Genomic DNA, 19,302 nt, shown 5'->3' on the forward strand with positions numbered 1-19,302 from the left:
ATTCTAACATTAGTCTACTTTAATTAAGAGACGTATTGATTCATTTTTTTAATGGGAGCAGATGAAGCGTTCTGGACTGGGGAGTGGGGGACACCTTCTCAGTGCTTGCATACGGTAAAAGAAGTGTTAACTGAGCATTTAGAATAATTGGAAGAGGAAAGAGGTCACAAGGAGGTCCCTGCTGTCCTGGTGCCCATCCCATTTCCCCCCAGACCACCGTCCCTGTGAGGTCTTGCTCCGCAAACCTCCCTGACCTTGGGCTCCGTTTCTTCTCCCCTAGTGTGCACCAAAGGTCAGGTGGTGAGCGGCCAGTACCGGATGCTTGCAAAGCACGGGGGCTACGTGTGGCTGGAGACCCAGGGGACAGTTATCTACAACCCTCGCAACCTGCAGCCCCAGTGCATCATGTGCGTGAACTACGTCCTGAGGTAAGCCTGTCGGGGCCACAGGGCTGGGTGTGCAGGATGCCTGAGCTCCCCAGATGGAGGGCAGCAGGCCCCGGGGAAGGCAGACCTACTGGAAACCCTGGCACTATCTTTGCGAGCTCTGTGCAGTGCTTAGGACCCGGAGGATTTTCACAGGTGTCTCAGGAACTCTAGGATGTCTGGGGTTTCCCCTCCCCAATGGTTTCTCCCCACCCCCACCCCTGCGTCTTCCCCCATCTGTCATCTGTGTCATGGCTCTGACCCACACGGGGAGGCAGACAGAATAATTGTCATTTAATAAAATGAGGAATAAGGAAAGTGATAGTGCTCCAGCTTTCCAGGAGAGATGTAACAGCTTCACTCCATGGTGCCTGGGGAGAAAGTTGGAGCTGGTCACTGCTAGCGTTAAACAAAAACAGAAACCATCACACCCGTGTGTGCAGTGCAGCCCCCACACAGTAATAAGACAGTGTCCAAGACGCATCCATATCCAGAGGGTACTCCCCAGGTTGCTGCCTCCATGACCCCAAAGTTTGCCATGTGGTTCCTTACAAATGCTAGCAGGCGTCTGGACCCATGTTTTTTGGCTGAAAGGGTTAGCCGTCTGGTTGTCCATGTGTCGGGGGGGGGGCGTAAAAGGATTTTGCTAGAAAACGTGGGTGGTCTGAAGCACCTCTCGTCCCACCAGTGAGATTGAGAAGAACGACGTGGTGTTCTCCATGGACCAGACGGAATCACTGTTCAAGCCCCACCTGATGGCCATGACCAGCCTCTTCGACAGCAGTGGCGAGGTGGCGGTGTCCGACAAGAGTGACTACCTGTTCACCAAGCTGAAGGAGGAGCCCGAGGAGCTGGCCCAGCTGGCTCCCACTGCAGGAGATGCCATCATTTCTCTGGATTTCGGTGGGTGCTTCTTAGCTGAACAGGGGCCTGCTGAACCCTCTCGTGGGGTGCGGGTGGGGGTGGGGAAGAAGTTCTTACTGGAACAGGCCTCCCTGGCTTCAGTTCTTCCTTAACCCCTCCCCCTTCCATGGTCTGGTGGCCAGACTGTGCTGAGCACAAGAGCGACACATGGTGTGGAGTAAGATGGTCCTACTGCTGACTTTGCAAGGTCCTGAGCAGGGGTGGGGTTGTGGGGGACTCTCTTTTTAATTTTTTTTTTATTTTAAAGATTTTTATTTATTTATTCATGAGAGACACACACACACACACACACACACACACACACACAGAGGCAGAGACACAGGCAGAGGGAGAAGCAGGCTCCATGCAGGGAGCCCGATGTGGAACTCGATACAGGGACCCCAGGATCATGCCCTGGGCTGAAGGTGGCCCTAAACCACTGAGCCACCAGGGCTGTCCCGGGGGCTCTCTTCTGAGGAGTCACTGGTTCTCCAACACGGGCAGTGAGGGCCTGAGATGAGGGAGGCCGCTGGCCTGTTTTCACAGTGAGGGCCAATCCCCATCCCCTGGGCTTTGAAAGACAGATTGCTCGTTTAGGGAAAGGGGCAGGCTGAAATAATAAAAATAGTTCCAGAAATATGGCTGGAGGAAAGATTCTGGCCCAGGACGATGCCCTCATACGCACTATTTCTTTAAAATGCTGGCCTGTCCACAGGGTCCTTGGGTGGCTCAGTGGGTAAAGTATCTGACACTCGATTTCAGCTCAGGTCATGATCTCAGGGTTGTGAGACTGAACCCTGTGTCAGGCTCCCCACTGAGCGTGGAATCTGCTGGAAGATTCTCTCTCCCCTCTCCCTCTGCCCTTCCCCCCCAAACTGAAAAAAAAAAAAAAAAAGAAAAAGAAAGAAAAGAAAAAAAAAAGAAAAGAAAGAAAAGAAAGAAAGAAGGAAATGTTGTTCTGTCTAGTGGAGACGTGTGTCCTGTGGCCCCAGGCAGAGTTTCAGCCCCTGTTCCCTGCCCATGCTGGAAACACCTTCCATGTGTCCCTGGGAAGCACCCTGCTCCCAGGTTGTGAGCCCCCTCACCCTCGCCAGCCTGGCCCAGGGCCAGCAGCACCTCCCTGTGCTCGTCCCAGAGTGGCTTGTGCCCTCTGGAAGTGCTCTGCAGAGGCCAGCTGGGGATTGCAACTTCAGAAACTATAAAGGGCAGCGGCCCCAGGACAAGAAGTTTTGTGGCTTCCCAGTTTTGTGGCAGTACTGAGGCAAATTGCCCTGTTTTCCTCTTACAACCCCCTCCTCGTGGACATTCCTGTCGAGGAAGTAGGTCCCAGTACCTGTAGTCCCTGACAATGAAATCCTCCAGGAGGGTGCTCCCTTCAAAGGGAGATAGTTCATTGCCTCACAGTCCCTGGTAGGGGCTCGTTGCTGCGGCCCAACCTCGGAGGCTGAGGACCTAGCCCCAGGCCTGCTTTCAGACCCTCCTAGGGCCTTCTGAGCACCCTCTGGGCTCTCTGCCCAGGGGTAAGCCCAGGGGCCAGTCCAGTGGCCGTGGGTGGTAACCAGCCAGGCCCTTGTCTCTGCAGGGAGCCAGAGCTTCGAGGAGTCCTCATCCTACAACAGCGCCCTCCTGCCCCCAAGCCAGCCGTGGCCTAGAGAGCTGAGGAGCCACAGCACCCAGAGCGAGGACGGGAGCCTGCCCGCCTTCACTGTGCCCCAAGCGGCGGCCTCCGGGAGCGCCACCCCAAGTGCCACCAGCAGCAGCAGCAGCTGCTCCACGGTGAGCACCCTGCCTTGGGGTGAGGACATGGAAAGGGTGGGCTGTTCCTTTTAACTGCTGCAGGATGGCCGAGTAGACAGCCCAAACAGGAATATGCCCGCATGCCCCTCCAGTGAGCCCAGAACCCCGTAGAGTGGTGGGGACGGATGCTTACCTGCCCGCTGCCCCAGCCTTTGCCGTTACTGTCTGCACCCCCATCTACGCCCTAAGTTCCTTGGAGATGGGGGCCGAGTTGCACACAGCTTTGAGCCCGTAGCTTGGTCCCAGTGCGGGACAGTCACCGTCCTGCTCCAGGCAGATAGCTGTATGGTCTCCAGAGCCCCGCCGGCCAAGGCCCTCTTGTCAGCAGGGGTCCCTCTACACATACTTGTTCCATGGAATGGAGCTGAGTCTGTGAGTCTAGACACATACTTCTTTCACCTGGGACTTCTGGGGAGACCAGCACCCTACTCTTGACTTGGTGTCTCTCCTTCCTGGCCCCCAGCCCAGCAGCCCCGGAGACTACTACACATCTCTAAATGATGATCTGAAGATTGAGGTGATCGAGAAGCTCTTCACCATGGACACAGAGGCAAAGGACCAGGGCAGCACTCAGGTAGACGGGCTACACCTGCCCGCTGGCGGGAGGGGAGACAAAGGCTCAAAGCCATTCTGGCAGCCCCATCCCTTTGTCCTCGGTCGCAGAGACCAGTGGGGGCGCGTGGCCAAGGCCCTGGTCATAAGGGGGAAGTGGGGCCTGCAGTAGTCCCCTTCTCCTACCTTTGCCCTCTGCTTTGCTCACCAAATCCACCTTGGGAGCTCTTTATCGAGGCTGAGTTTTTGTGCACCGAGAAGGCCACCGAGCCTTTCTTAAAGAAGCCCTGTGTTTAAAGAGCATGTCCAGATTTGTGAGGTGTGTATAAACAATAAGGAACAGTAACTCTCCTCACACACACCTTCACCTTAGGATTCTGAAATAACTTTTAATGCATTTTAAGATGGCATCTGGCAGAGATTTTCATTTACACACAACTTTTCAGGAATGCACAGAGGTGGGGGTTCTTAAAAATGATAAGAACAGGGATGAGATGGGTGCGTGTTTCACAGTGCCCCAAGGACAAGTGTTCAGCCCCCTTCGTCTCAGGCCCAGTTGTTCTAACAAGTCCCCCTGCTGCGCAGCTGGTCTCTTTGGCCTGCCTGGCGCAAACTCTCGCAATTCGGCAAAACTTCCCTGCTTGAGCCCTTCCTGCTCTGTCCTCTGAACTCCCGAGGGGTTGCTCAGTACTTGATGCCATCTGCTTCCGCTCCTGCACTGTGCCATACAGGGAGTCATCATCACTAAGCTGCACACCCCACCCCCCAACAGCGAGGGTATCATTTTCTGCATGGGCTTTTAGGTACGTCCTGTTGTGCACATCAGGGTCCTATAGGACCCATCAGTACTATGCCCAGTACTTAAGCATGTTACCTAAGTACTTGCCGAGTGAAAGTCTCTCTGCCAGCAGGGCAGCTGTTACTCTACAAGCAGGCCATGGACGGACCCTGGGCGCTCGTCCTGTGCTCAGGCCTGTGGCAGGATAGATGAGGGAGATGAGGACAGAGCCGTCCCTGGCTCCTGGTGTGTGCACCACGGGCCGCAGGGGAGAAGGAGGGGTCTGGACAGGCAGATGGGAGACAGGAGGGCGTTTCAGGTTGGGTGAGGTGATGCCACCAGTGTGGAACGTGCAGGGACAGCTTCGTGGAGCGTGGAGGTTCAGGGCACAGACTGAAGAGGGCATGAACCCATGGAAAGGCTAACATCGCATGCCAGGAGCCCTGCACACTGGGTAGACGAGTCTGAGTTTTCTTTTGGTGGGCCATGGGGAGCCAAGGGCAGTGCTAGAGCAAGGAAGGGATGCTGCTGAGGGGGTGCGAGAGGGAGGACACACAGGCAAGGATGGACAGGGGCTGGGCTAGCATTCTTGGGGTCATGCCATCCTCACCACCCCTTTGCCTCCACTCTATCCTCAGACGGACTTCAGTGAGCTGGACTTGGAGACCTTGGCACCCTACATCCCTATGGACGGTGAAGACTTCCAGCTCAGTCCCATCTGCCCAGAGGAGAGGCTCCTGCCGGAGAAGCCACAGTCCACCCCCCAGCACTGCTTCAGTACCATGACGAACATCTTCCAGCCGCTGGCACCGATGGCCTCCCACAGCCCCTTCCTCCTGGATAAGTATCAGCAGCAGCTGGGAAGCAAGAAGATAGAGCCTGAGCACCAGCCCATGTCCTCCATCTTCTTTGATGGCGGGAATAAGGTGTCCCTGCCACCGTGCTGTGGCCAAGCCAGCACCCCTCTCTCCTCCATGGGAGGCAGATCCAGTACACAGTGGCCCCCTGACCCGCCATTACATTTCGGGCCCACGAAGTGGCCTGTTGCAGATCAGCACACGGAGTCCTTGGGGCCATCACCCTTGGGGCCCCCTATCACCTCACCCCATCTCTCCATGTTCAAGAAAAGGTGAGTGGCAGAGACCCTTGGCTGCATCAGCAGAGGCTCCTACAGTGGGCGGGAGGGCGGTCTCTGGGGCCCCAGAAAGGCTCCCTGCCTCCTCTCCTGCCACAGCCTTCTCTGTGTTCTAAGGGTGGAGGCCTTGGGGGAATCACCCTGAGGTACATGAGGCCTGGAGCAGGACGTATTTCTGTCAGGGCCGAGGCAGAGAGAAGGGGCCTTGGACACCACTGTCTCCTCCTTCAGGCCAGGACTCCTCATGAGTCACAGAATGCCAAAAAGTATTTGAATGACTGTTCCTCACTTCTCTGCTGGAATCCTGGTTGAGAAAAGCATACAAGATGTCCTTGCTTCCCCCCAGCCTTTATGGCTGATCCCTGGTTCCACCACAGCGGCCTCCTCAGCACCACCCATGTCAATCAGCGGGGCGCTCACTGGGCCGGGTTGCAGTGGTTGGTCCAGGACTTCTTGATCCCAGGACCACCGGTTATGCTTCCCTGGGGTGCTTGCCCAGAACTGGTCCTTACCGGGGAGCAGTCCAGGCTGTGCAGGAGAGGCAGGGCAGAGACTGAGGTCTTAAAGACCAATGTCACCCAATGTGCAGCCACAAATGAGGTCAGGCCTCAAGGCTGTCTGGATACAGCTGGGCAGGCAGATGTGCAGGGAGGTACAGGTGACTGGAACCATCAGCATCTTAAGCCCACTGCCCCTCCTCTGGGAACCTGCCCTTTGGTCACGAGAGCCAGCATAGTCAAGCATTAGCCCTGGAAGGGCCCTCTGAAGGCGCTGAGCAGATGAAGGCCTAGGGGGTGTGGAGCTGCCCCTTCCCACTGTTTCACGGCTCACTCTCTTGGGCTTACAGGTCCGCAAAGGCCTTTGGGCCCCAAGGCCCAGATGTGATGAGCCCAGCCATGGTAGCCCTGTCCAACAAGCTGAAGCTGAAGAGACAGCGAGAGTATGAGGAACAAGCCTTCCAAGACCTAAGCGGGGTGAGCCACCTGCCTGGTGTTGTCTGGGTTCCCCGCTGCAGCCCCATGGGGTGGGGGGCTGGGTATGGAGACAGGGCTGGATGGAAACTCTCATGACAGCTGTGAGGGCTCAGAGGGCCTGCCAGGGACGGCAGAGACGGGTGGGTGTGGCTGTTCAGAGAGCACACCAGCCCCCTTCCAGGCCCACCCTACCCCTGACTCCGGTTGAGGACCTGGTTCTCTGGCCTTCTCCCCTCTACCTCTAGGGGGATCCACCAGGCAGCAGCACTTCACATCAGGTATGGAAAAGGATGAAGAGCCTCAGGGGCAACGTGAACTGCCCTTTGATTCCCGACAAACTGCTGAGTGCAAACATCCCCAATGGTAAGCAGTGGGCCCAGGCCTCCCCGGGGTGCTGGGGGGGACAGCGTTTGCAGAGGCCCATCCAGATTCCTCCACGGTCTTAGCACCTGCCTCTCTGCACCTTGGCAGAACAGGATGGTGTCCTGTGCCCCACCTTGCACGCACCCATCTCCCCACTTTCCAATAGGCTCAGACAAGAGTCAGGAAGTTCTGGGCACTGATCCCCCAGGAGCTGGCTGTAGCTCTGAGCACCCTTTGTGAAGGAAGGGGGCCGCTGGGGGCTTCACAGCACTCCCCTGCCTTGGCCTGGCACTGCCTTCACCTGCTGGCATTGGTCTTTCAGACGAGTTCACCCAAAATCCCATGAGAGGCCTAGGACAGCCCCTGAGACACCTGCCACCACCGCCATCTGCCATGAGCCCGGGGGAGAACACCAAGAGTGGGTTCCCCCCGCAGTGTTACGCCCCCCAGTACCAGGACTACAGCCTGCCATCGGCTCACAAGGTGTCAGGTGAGCACGTTTGGGAACTGGAACCACCCTGCCAGGGTCTGACGCGGGATGCAGGAGCGTCAGGAGCAAGCTCGGTACTTGGATGAGAGCGCCACCCCGGCGGAGCCACCTTCCCCAGAGGGAGTGCGGCAGGGGCTGGAGGCCATCTGCCCCCAGGGTTGCAGGAGGGACATTCAGGGCTCCTTGGACCTAAGGGTCCCCAAGCCCGTGTCTTTTGCTCAGTGCTTCACGTTGCCCTGTCGCCTACTGCCTCATTCCCGTAGCAGGGGCATCACTGTGCCTTGGGGCAGGAACTGAGGACATGCCCGGAGAACGCAATGCCGCGGGGTGGCCTGGGGAGCTCTGGGAGGGGTCGGCCCACCAGACTTCGCTCTCCGGAGGGTTAGCCACCTGCCTTCCACCCTGGGCTGCCTGAGGCTGTTCCCATCTTACAAATCATGATACCATCCCAAAAGGGTGCCTGGCTTTGGGGGAAACACACCAGAGGCCCTCTTATGGAAGAGCCCCTTTTAGGAATGTTTGAGAGCTTTAAAAACACGGTACCAACCATTCTTTCAGGCATGGCAAGTCGGCTGCTTGGGCCTTCCTTTGAGCCCTACCTGCTGCCCGAATTGACCAGATATGACTGTGAGGTGAACGTTCCTGTCCCAGGAAGCTCCACGCTCCTGCAAGGAGGGGACCTCCTCAGAGCCCTGGACCAGGCCACCTGAGCCAGGGCCCCCCCACCCCCCACCCCACCGTGGGCGGACACCCCTGCTCACGCCGCCCTGCCAGCTTCACTCTCTACGTCGACTTTTGCAACTAGGTATTTCTAACACCAACACACTTTTTACAAGATATACCTACCTGGCGAACTTGCTCACGTCACCAAGTAGTGGCCTTTTTCTAAAGATGCTCACTTTAGTAGCTGTATTTTTAAGATACACTGTTGTTTTACCTGCTGCGTTTTATTCTGTCAATGAACATGTTCTTAAATTTTGTAAGATTTTTCTTTCCCCAACTTTGATTACTTCTAATTTATATTATTCCTGGGTCCCTCTGTCTGGCTCTCTCTCACACACACTATCCATACTAACGAGTTTTGTGTATAGGTTTGTTCTCTTGTCAGGAAAGCTTGGGCTTTGTCTAACTTGTTGCTGTTGTTGCCAAAGAGAAACAAACTAATTTTGCTATCCAAGCTAGATTTTCACAGCCTGTTCCTCTCAAAGCCCTCCTCCTTCCTTTCTTAAAACTAATCACCCTATGGTAAGTTATCCGTCTTTTTTCTTTTCTTAAGCCGACTCTTGGCTCTAATTTTGACACAACTTTTGGGAAAAAAGAGAAATGTGAAGGGTGAACTCTAGCATATGTGGTTGTCCGTGACGGTTGCGCAATGTGGCTTTTCCCTCCCTGTTTGGGGTTTCTCTCCTGCATTTGGTGGATTTGTTTGTTATTATTCAAAAACATAACTGAGTTGTTGTTTTTTTTTTTAAAGAAAATGTCTATCTGGGTTAAGTGTCTATCATAGATATGGGTACTCTGTAATATCTAAAAACTGAGAAACGGAATCCTGCTCACGAAATCACTTTGAGATGGTTTTTAAGGCGTCAGTTCTCTTTCTCTCGGTGTCGCTGACACTGCAGCTCTATGGCACTCTCCCCCGGGGCCTGTACCAGCTCTTCTCGAGCTTTCTCGCTATTGCCTTTTTGCTTTGGGGATATGCCATGGGCACGACAAACAATCCAAGACGTGGAATCACGAAGTGTGGGAGCATTGCGAGCTGTCTTCTCGTGTTCTATATGTATTATGTATGTATGTATGTATGTATATTATTATTGCTGCCAAGAGGGTCTGATGGCATGTCATGGGGTGAGGGTGGGGCGAATCTAAGGGAGGGGAAGTGCTTTAATTTTTCTTCAGATTTTGTTGCTAGCCCTTCAAGTGCACTGAGCTATGGGACTCTACAGGTCTTTCACTTGGCACATTTGGATATTTCCAGAATCACCATGAGATGGTTTCAGCAGGAATTCACAAAAGAAAGGGAGGATTCAGAAATGGTGTAGTGCCCCAGCCCATGGTCCTCCCAGCTTACCAGCCCAGAGCACATGGAGCTGGCCTGAGAGAGGGTGCAGAGAGGGGTGCCGCTGGTCCTGACCAGGCCCGCACCCCTTCCTCAGCCTGCTGTCAGCTGGCCCTGTGAGGAGCAGCAGCAGGCCGACTTCCTGGTTGGCCCCTCGCCTCAGGCCTTCCCCAAGGTCTGTCACCTGAAGTGACTTATACAGGTAGGAAGCACTGAAAATCAAGTGTTCTCAGAGCACTTTGTAACTCACTGGGTAAGAGGGACAATACCTTTGGTTTTTAAATACTGATCACATGAAGCCCTTCTGTCCTGGGTACAATGAGGACGTTTCTAGAAATACAAAGCACAGCAGGCCAAGAATTTGGTAAAGCTGGATAGACTTATTGCCAAAAACACACACAAAAAAAAACCTGAAGTTCAAAAGAAATCTAGGGGAAAAACGACCCGGTCGCTGCATTGACCAAATCACACTTTAGCACCACCGCTTTGCCCCACGCACAGCGGCAGAACTTGAAGGGTTACTGACGTATAAACGCTGGTGTTTGATTTCCTGTGTGTGTTGCCTCAGCATTAAGGGCATTTTACCCTTGCAGTTTTACTAAAACACTCTGAAAAATATTCCAAGCTTCATATTAACCTTACCTGTCAATGTAACGAGTTCATGAACATTACTGTATTGTCAAATTCCTACTGACAACATTGCTATAGGGGAGCTTAACTTTATAAGGAAATGTATTTTGACACTGATATCTTATTAAAGTGTTCTGATCCTACCACTGCTGGTGGCTCTGGTTTCTTGTGGATTTGTCATGGGCTACACCGACGTAAAGCAAAGCATCTACTAAATAGTTCACAGACAACGAACATTGCCCCTGACCTCTGTGAGACGACAGAGGCCAGCCAACAGGAAGATAAGAGCATCATGAAGCAGCTTGGGAGCTGCTCGAGCCTGGGTGCCACGTTGCATCGACCATATTGCTGCATAGTTTTCAGTCTGCCACTGGGCCCTTTCTTGTATCCTAGGGAGTACCCAAGGACAGAAGTCATGGTCCTGCCTTCAGAAGACTATGTAAAGTAGCATGAGAGCTGTGCTGGTTTATATGTCACACTCTGCATGTTGAGATGAAGGTTGAAAGGGATGGGAGGCATGTCCACTAGCAGACAGGAAGGACCTCAGTTTGGAGGTAGCAGGCCTCCCGTCCTGGCCTTCCAGGTAGAATGTAAAGGTAGGAGGGAAGGACAGAGACAGGGCCTGGCAAAAGCCCTGCATTAGACATGGCATGATGGGTTCCCGAATTCAAATTTTACTTTTCTAAATCAGCCTTACTTATGGATAGATGGCTGTCTCTGTAGTGTCACGCAGGAGCTGGGGAGAGAGCCAGCAGCAGCCTCTGCTCACAACCTGCAGGCCTAGAACCAGCCATTCCGGAATATTCCTTTGAACTCCATGGCCCCGTGGGAACTACTTGGCCTCTCTGTGGCCTTCGTGAAATCGAAATCAATTCCTTGACTTCCATGACCACCCAGGCACGACCAGGAGAAGTTATATTTCAAGATGAGCTATAGCATATGGAATGTTTAAGGTGGGCAATAGAAGGAATCATTGCAGGAATAATCCCATTGAGAAGGTAGGATGGGCACAGATGGGATAGAATGCAGCATGGAGTGGTTAGCCACAGATAGAAGCATGGGCAGTTCATCATTTTAAAGGAAGGAAGGTGAAGAGTAGAATAAAGCTACAGCCTGTCAAGTGAGGGGAAGATGATGAGCAACCTCCAACCTAATTGTTTCCATGTCCTCAGCAATGGAGGCGAGACTGTTAGTGGAGAGGAGAGGGGGTGTTCTGAGGAGAGAGAAGTATGAAATCATCATTTTAGGAGGCCAGACGGTTAGTATCAGATTGCTCAAATGAGATTTTGGTCACAAATTAACCCATTGGCACAGCTGTATGTGTTTCTCTAACCACACTATTCCACCCTAGTGGAGGCAGAATGGATGGCTAGTTGAGGTTGCCAGGTTGGGGGGCAGCCAGAACAGCATGTTAGAAGGAGTTAGGAATGTTTCCAAGAGAATGACCATTATGACAGACCAGGAAAACTAAGTTGTGTGAGAAGGAAAGAAAAAAGATGAAGAGGATGACTAATGAAAAATCGGGAGGCTCAGTGAATGAGAGGTCTCAATGAGGTCAGAGAGGGGTCAGAGAGAGGTGTGGAAAAAGGGAACCATGCAGATAGTCCCTGGCAGAGGAGAGGAAACTGAAAATTGAAATCTCACTTATACCCACATGTGACCCAGCAACATTATAAATAAATACAGTAGGTATTTATCTATCTTAAGTGAAAACTTTAGATATACCTAAGATTTGCCCACAAACATTTGTGGATAATGCTATTGCAATTATCAAGAACTAGAAACAACCCAAATGTCCTTCAACAGGGGTATGAATTAGGAAAAAAAAAAAAAAAAACCTAAACTGTAATCCATCTTTATAATGGAATACCACTCAGTAATCAAGGCCAACTAACTTGATTCACACAGCAACATGGAGGAAGTGCAAAGGTATTCTGTTGAGTGAAAGAAGCCAGCATCAAACAGTGCAGTCTATATAATTCTATTTATATGACATCCTAGAGAAAGCAAAAAAAAAAAAAAAACATGCAGAGATAGACAACAGATCATTGATTACTGAGGAGAAGTTTGAATAAAGGGTCTACATGGAGGAGTTCTTTGGAGTATTAGAATTATTCTATATCCTGTCAGTGGTGGTCGTTACATATGAAAATCTGGGCGTGTACAAAAATCATAGAACCGTACACCAGAAGGAATTTTACTTTATGTAAATTTAAAACTTCTAAAAATAAAAGACAATTTTGAGATTTCAGAGGTGGCTGAAATAATATGGAGGAGAAGGTGTGAGGAAGAAGGGAGATAGGGTGACACAGTGCATGTCACGATGATGCTGAGCAGAGAGACCGAGGAGAGGTAGGAGCTGCAGAAATCCCTGAAGGAGTAACTAGAGGCCAGGTTGACAGCCACCTGGAAAGGAGAAAGAAGAGTCCTAGGACATGAAGGGAAAAAAGAGACAGGGTTTGGAAACTGCATCACAAAACCAGGAGGACCCCCTCCACCTCTAGGCCCTTCCTGATACCTGCCTGTGTGAGAGAAACTGGCCCCTCCCTGACAGCTGCAGGGAGCAGGGGCCTCAGCAGAGAGCCAGGCTTCAGGTCACGAAGAAGGTGGAGGCATTTTCAGAGAAGAGGGGAGGATCTAGGAGGTGGCCAATGTCAGAGTTCCAGAGAGTGTGTGCCGGAAGGATCTGGGGGGGGGGGGTGCTGAGAGGGATGGGGTAGGATGATGGATGCACAGAACCATCTGGGGCCAGGGGCCAGGTGGTAGCAGATGACCTGGAAGACTTGGGCTGCCTTTGGTGACTGGGGCAAAGAGAGTGAAGAGATGGTGTACCATCTCAAGTATCTCTTAGAGGGTCAAGCCAAAGGGTGGGGAACAGGTGCCTCCTGCAGGAGCATGATATGGCAGGGAGGTACAACAGCTTCTCCACCATGCCTGCAGAACTTGCCAGGCCCTTCTTTATATCCCTCAGCAGCTAGAGACCATCAAAGGAGTGTACTCACTGAATGTAAGTGGGGTGGTTGCTTTCTAAAGCAGGTGCGAGGGCAGCCAGGGGGCCATCCCCTCCCTCTCTGCCCTTGGAACCTGGGTTTAACTGTGGGTGGGCCCAGCACCTTAAGAAACAAGGAAGACAGCTATAGTTGGGGACCCATTGGCCTGAAACAAAGGGACGTTCTCCCGTCCTTGTTAGCCTGGTTGAGGCGAGGGCAGCTGAGCATGAACACTGACATCATTTTGGGGCCTTGCTTAAAAGCTAAGACAATGCTCCAACTAAGTCTGGATGAGAGAGAGGACTTAGACTGGGGTAAATTGGCTGGGGTGGGTGGGGGAAATCCAGAGTGTGTACGTCTAGTCCTGCTGCTTCTTAGAACATGGAGCGGCAGCTGTGCTGAGCAGGGTGGCCTCTGATGTGAGTGAGGGTTGGTTCTCCACAGCACCCCACCTACCGAGAACCCTCAGGTTAGGCACCAGCTCTGAGCCCTGTGGGGCCGTGCTCAGGCCCTGGGAGCTTACAGTTCCCTGACACCAACCCCAAGGTGGCAACCCCAAAGTATTTGACCCTCTCTAGCACCACACTTTAATAGAGAAACGGCAATTTGTTCACAGAAGTTGGGCTAAAATGTTGACAGGGCTCACAACCACATCCCAAGAGTTGACTGGAGAAGTTGACATAGTTTATCCCAAAGGAAATAAGATTCGAGGGGGGAGCTCAAAAGTCCATCCTCCACTATCTGGGGAAGCACAGTGTGTGATTTCTCTGGATGGCCCCACATGACAGAATGAGGCCTGTAGGGTCAGAGGCCCTGGTGGTCAGAGGCCATTTGCAGCTCAATGCAAATATCCTCAAGAGTAAACCTCCTTTCTCCCTATTGGGTCAGCATTTGCCTTCTCAGTTTATTAGGGAAATAAGGTCTCTATTCTGAGCACCACAGAAAGCTACTTAGAGTGCTGCCATCTACGGATATCTGGTCAAAAGCAAAACAAACAAACAAAAAACCTGATTTCAAATCTTTGCTCAGATCTTGGCCTGGCCATCAGACATCACAGCCCCATAGAACCCAGGAGAAGCTGAGGGGAACTGTCACTGCCCTTTAAGTGTTCATCGCCTATCCAGGCAGACATACAAACTTTGTTGAATTTAGATATTTAAAATGGTTTTCTTCAGATGGATTTATACTGCATGGTCTCTAAGAATTACTGCTTCTCTTTAGGAGATTCTGTGGAGTCACATCTAAAGGCAGCGAAGAAAGCAAACATCACCTGAGTCAAAATTACCCTTGAGAACCTCTCCAGAAGGTATGACTGTGCTGAAAACTAGCGCCCTGGCCAGCCCAGCGTGGCCAATTTTCCCTCCAGTGTTAGAACAATTGGAGTTTCTTTGGATGAGCACCAGATGAAATAATTGCTTTACATCTAGGGACCATGTCGTAAAGAAAAGGCCTGTCTTTAAACACAACTATCTCAACACAATGGGACACTCACATCTGAGACGGGTGTGGTGATAGGCTCCCAGAGGAAACATCATATCCACAACTCCTTCCTCGTCCTATCTCAGGGCTATGCAGTCATTTCCTAGGATGGTTAGTGGCCATAGTTACCCCACATTCGGGGGCAAATCCTGATTTTGAGGGGCCTGTGAATTGTATGCACCCTTGACATGATGTGCTAAAAATAACACTTTACCTCTGTGGTTCTTCCTCCCAAAAACCTATGCTACCAATCTAATAACTGGAAAAATATCAGACAAATCCCAATTGAGGGACACTCTACAAAATACATCCCTAGTACTGCTCAAAAACTGTTAAGGTCATCAAAAAATCAGTAAACTTAAGAAAATGTCATAGCCACAGGGAACCTAAGAAGACATGATGATTAAATATAATGTGGTTTCTTTGAAGGGAAAAATGAACATGAGGTAAAAACTGAGAAAATTTGAATAAAGGATAGACTTTAATACTAATTGTATTAGTTGGTTCAGTAATTGTAAGAAATATATCCTACTAATAAGATAATAGGGGAAAGTGCCCTCAGGATAAGTGGCAATTCTCTGTACTGTCTTTGCAATTTCTCTGTAAGTCCAAAACTCTTCTTTAAAGAAAAAAAGGTAATTTAAAAAATGATGCCAGATAAAAACAAAGAAATGCAGGCAGAAATGGAGAAAAGGAAAAGGATAGGCAAATGAGTAAATCTAAGTGAATAGTGACTGTTAAGGCAGTATAATGAAAATATATCATGGGGTTTTAAATACCTGAAATTAATGTACATGGAAACAATAGCATAAGAGGTGGGAAGGGGTAAATGGAGTAAGTGACACTCAGTCTTTGCATTGTCTAGGACGTGGTAAGTGCACTAACATATGAGGCTTTAATAAGTGGAGGATGCATGTTGTAATCACTAGGGCAACCTCTAGAAGAGTTGTGAGAAAGTGTGTACTAACGAGCTAATAGAGCAGGGAAATTGAATCTTAAAACAAAACAAAACAAAACAAACATGATTATTCCAAAAGAAGACAAAAAAGGAGAGAAAAATGAACATAGAATAAGTGGGACAAACTGAAAACAAGTAAGACGCTAGATTAGATTTCAGTCTAAATATGCCAGTAATTACAAAAATACAAATAGCTTACATATTTCAATTAAATGAAAAATGCCAGGCTGGGTTTAAAAAATAAATATAAGCTGCTTATAGGATATATGATGTTTAAATAAGAATATAGACAAAATAATTTTTTTAGACAAAATAATTTTAAAAGGACAAAGAAGATATACAAGCCACTAAAAAAAAAAAAAAAAAAAGCTAGTGTAGCATACTAATCTCAGACAGGTAGACTTTAAGAAGCATTACTAAAACACGGGGACATCTCATAATAATAAAAAGGGTTGGGCACCCTGGGTGGCTCAGCAGTTTAGCGCTGCCTTTAGCCCAGGGTATGATCCTGGAGACCCGGGATCGAGTCTCACGTCGGGCTCCCTGCATGGAGCCTGCTTCTCCCTCTGCCTGTCTCTCTCTCTCTCTGTTTCTGTGTGTGTGTGTGTGTGTCATGAATAAATAAATAAAATCTTAAAAAATAATAAAAAGAGCCAATGTAAAAGAAAGATATTATAAGTCTATGTTTGGGGGTCCCTGGGTGGCACAGCAGTTTGGCGCCTGCCTTTGGCCCAGGGCGCGATCCTGGAGACCCGGGATCGAATCCCACGTCGGGCTCCCGGTGCATGGAGCCTGCTTCTCCCTCTGCCTATGTCTCTGCCTCTCTCTCTCTCTCTCTGTGACTATCATAAATCAATAAAAAAAATTTATAAGTCTATGTTTGTATGCACCTAATGAGCCTTAGAAATAGATACTGCTACAAGAAAAAATAGAAAATCTATAATCATAATAGGGGATTTTAACACATCTATCTCAGTGACTGATAGAATAAGCAGAAAATAGTAAACAATAATCAAGGAAGTAAAAGACGACTCATAAAATGGGAGAAAATATTTACAAAATCAGATCCGATAAGGACTAATATCTAGAATATATAAAGGATGCTAACAACTCAACAAAAAGCAAAGAATGCAATTTCAAATGGGCAAAACATTTCAGACATTTCTCCAAAGAAGATAAACAAATTGCCAATGATCAATCATATAAAAAGATGCTCAGTATCTTTAGTCATTAGGGAAATGCAAGTGAAAACCACAATCAGATACCACTTCACACACCATCAGGATGGCTAATAGCTAACAGACAATAAGGAGAATGTGGAGAAATTGTAACCCTCATACATGTCTGGTAGGAGTGTACAATGGTACCGCTTTTTTTTAAGATTTTTATTTATTTATTCTTGAGAGACATGGGGAGAGAGAGACAGAGAGGCAGAGGCACAGGCAGAGGGAGAAGCAGGCTCCATGCAGGGAGCTTGACGTGGGACTTGATCCCAGGTCTCCAGGATCACACCCTGGGCTGAAGGCAGCACCAAACTGCTGAGCCACCTGGGCTGCCCTGGTATGGCTTTTTGGATAGCTCTCTGGCAACTCTCAAAAAGTTAAACATAGAATTACCATATGACCCTGAAGTTCCTCTCCTACACACACACACACACACACACACACACACACACACACGGGAACTGAAAACCTATGTTCACACAAAAATTTATACACAAGTGTTTATAGCAGCACTCTTCATAATGGCCAACAAAGAGAAACTACTTAAATGCCCCTCAAATGGTGAAAGTACAAACGAGATGTGGTATGACTACATGATGGAATATTATTCAGCCATATAATGTAATGATGTACGATACTTACTACAATGTAGGTGAACCTTGAAAACATGATATGGAGCAAAAGGTGCCAGACACAAAAGGCCACATATTATATGATTCCACTTATATGAAATGTCTTTAATAAGTCCATAAATACAGAAAATAAATTACTGGTTGCCAAGGGCTGGAGGAAGGGAGAAATGGGGAAGGTTTCTTTCTGGGGTGATGAAATGTTCTGAAATTAGTGGTGATGGCCACACACTTTTGTTAACACACTAAAAACTACTGAATTGTACACTTCAAAGGGTGATTATTATGGCATATGAAATATAGCTCAATAAAAAATAGGCAACATATAAAATATTGAAGTACAGATTTAAGAAACAGATCTAATGGCATATGTAGAACCTTGTGCCCAGTAACTGCAAGAGACATTCTAAAATTGGTCACACACTAAGCCATAGTATTAGTACCAAGCAAATGTTAGTACATTTCAAAAGGTTTAAAATGACTCTGAGCATATTACCTGACTACAGTGAAATTAAATTAGAAGTCAGTAACCAAATGGAAGTTTAAGAATCACAGGGTCTTGAAGGTGAGGAATATACAGTACTTCTCAATTGCTCGCGGTTCACAAAATATCACACTGGAGATTAGAACACACATTAAGTATTAATGAAAACTGTATCAAAACTTCTGGAATTCAATTAAAGCCATGCTTCAAGGGAAATTTATAACCTCAAATTGATATATTAGAAAAAAATAAAGGATGAAAATCAGTGAAATAAGTATTTATACCAAGAAGTTAGAAAACAAATAGCAAAGTAAACCTAGCAGAAAATAGAAATAAAAAAAAATAACATGAGAGGAAACAATGAAATAGAATACAAATGCAAAATAGAGAAAAATTAACAAAGCTAAAGATAGTTCTTTGAAAAGAATAAAATTGATAAATACATTAGCAAGATGTATCAGGAAAAGGAGACAGTATACAAATTGCTGATATCCAAAAATAAAGATTATAAAATAATATTAGAAAAACTTTATGCCATTAAACTAGATGAAATAGACTAACTTCTTTTTTTTTTTTACCACTTTAATCTTTCTGGTTATTTATTTATTTATTTATTTTTATTGGAGTTCAATTTGCCAACATATAGCATAACACCCAGTGCTCATCCTGTCAAGTGCCCCCCTCAGTGCCTGTCACCCAGTTACCCCAACCCCCCGCCCGCCTCCCTTTCCACCACCCCTTTTTCATTTCCCAGAGGAAATAGACTAACTTCTTGAAAAACCAAGACTGACATAAAAACAGAAAATATGAATAATTCCATATTAATTAAAGAAATTGAATCCTTAAATAAGACTTTCCCCACTAAGAAAATTTCAGTTTATGAAGATAAATCGAGGAGAATAAATTCTTCTTAATGAAGAATTTAACTTCATTATTAAATTCTCTCACTCCAGCTCCCTGGTATCTGCTTCTCGAGCTCCCTCTACCCCTCCCACCACTGCTAAACACTCCCTCTTGCTCTCTTTCTTGCTCACTCTCTCAAATAACAAAATCTTGTAAGGGATGCCTGGGTGGCTCAGCATTTGAGCATCTGCTTTTGACTCAGGACATGATCCCAGGATCCAAGATCAGGTCCCACACGGGGTTCCTTGCAGGGAGCTTGCTTCTCCCTCTGCCTGTGTCTCTGTCTCTCTGTCTCTCTCTCTCTCTCTCTCTCTCTCTCTCTCTCTGTCTCTCATAAATAAATACATAAAATCATTTAAAAATTTAAAAATTAAAAAATAAAATATTTTTAAATAAATAAATAAATAAATAAATAAATAAATAAATAAGTAAATTCTCCCAAATGTTTGAGGAAAATCACTCTTTCTCACATTTAGCAAGTAGAAAAAAAGGAAATACTTTGAACTCATTTATGAGGCTCACATATCCTT

General features: G+C 48.4%; 1 protein-coding gene across 1 annotated transcript in view; it reads left to right on the top strand.

Moving 5' to 3' along the window:
• Window positions 1–10,249, top strand: part of EPAS1 (endothelial PAS domain protein 1) — an 84,499-nt gene extending 74,250 nt beyond the window's left edge. Inside the window, exons 8-16 of the mRNA XM_055327976.1 lie at window positions 281–428; window positions 1,114–1,328; window positions 2,911–3,104; window positions 3,589–3,699; window positions 5,094–5,584; window positions 6,438–6,564; window positions 6,810–6,927; window positions 7,250–7,417; window positions 7,976–10,249. Coding sequence (XP_055183951.1) covers window positions 281–428; window positions 1,114–1,328; window positions 2,911–3,104; window positions 3,589–3,699; window positions 5,094–5,584; window positions 6,438–6,564; window positions 6,810–6,927; window positions 7,250–7,417; window positions 7,976–8,127 — 1,724 coding nt within the window. The 3' untranslated portion in view covers window positions 8,128–10,249. The remainder of the gene's footprint in view (window positions 1–280; window positions 429–1,113; window positions 1,329–2,910; window positions 3,105–3,588; window positions 3,700–5,093; window positions 5,585–6,437; window positions 6,565–6,809; window positions 6,928–7,249; window positions 7,418–7,975) is intronic.
• Window positions 10,250–19,302: the final 9,053 nt, after the last annotated feature.

The sequence above is a fragment of the Nyctereutes procyonoides genome, unplaced genomic scaffold, assembly GCF_905146905.1.
Source record: "Nyctereutes procyonoides isolate TBG_1078 unplaced genomic scaffold, NYPRO_anot_genome, whole genome shotgun sequence".
Classification (NCBI taxonomy): Eukaryota; Metazoa; Chordata; class Mammalia; order Carnivora; family Canidae; genus Nyctereutes; species Nyctereutes procyonoides.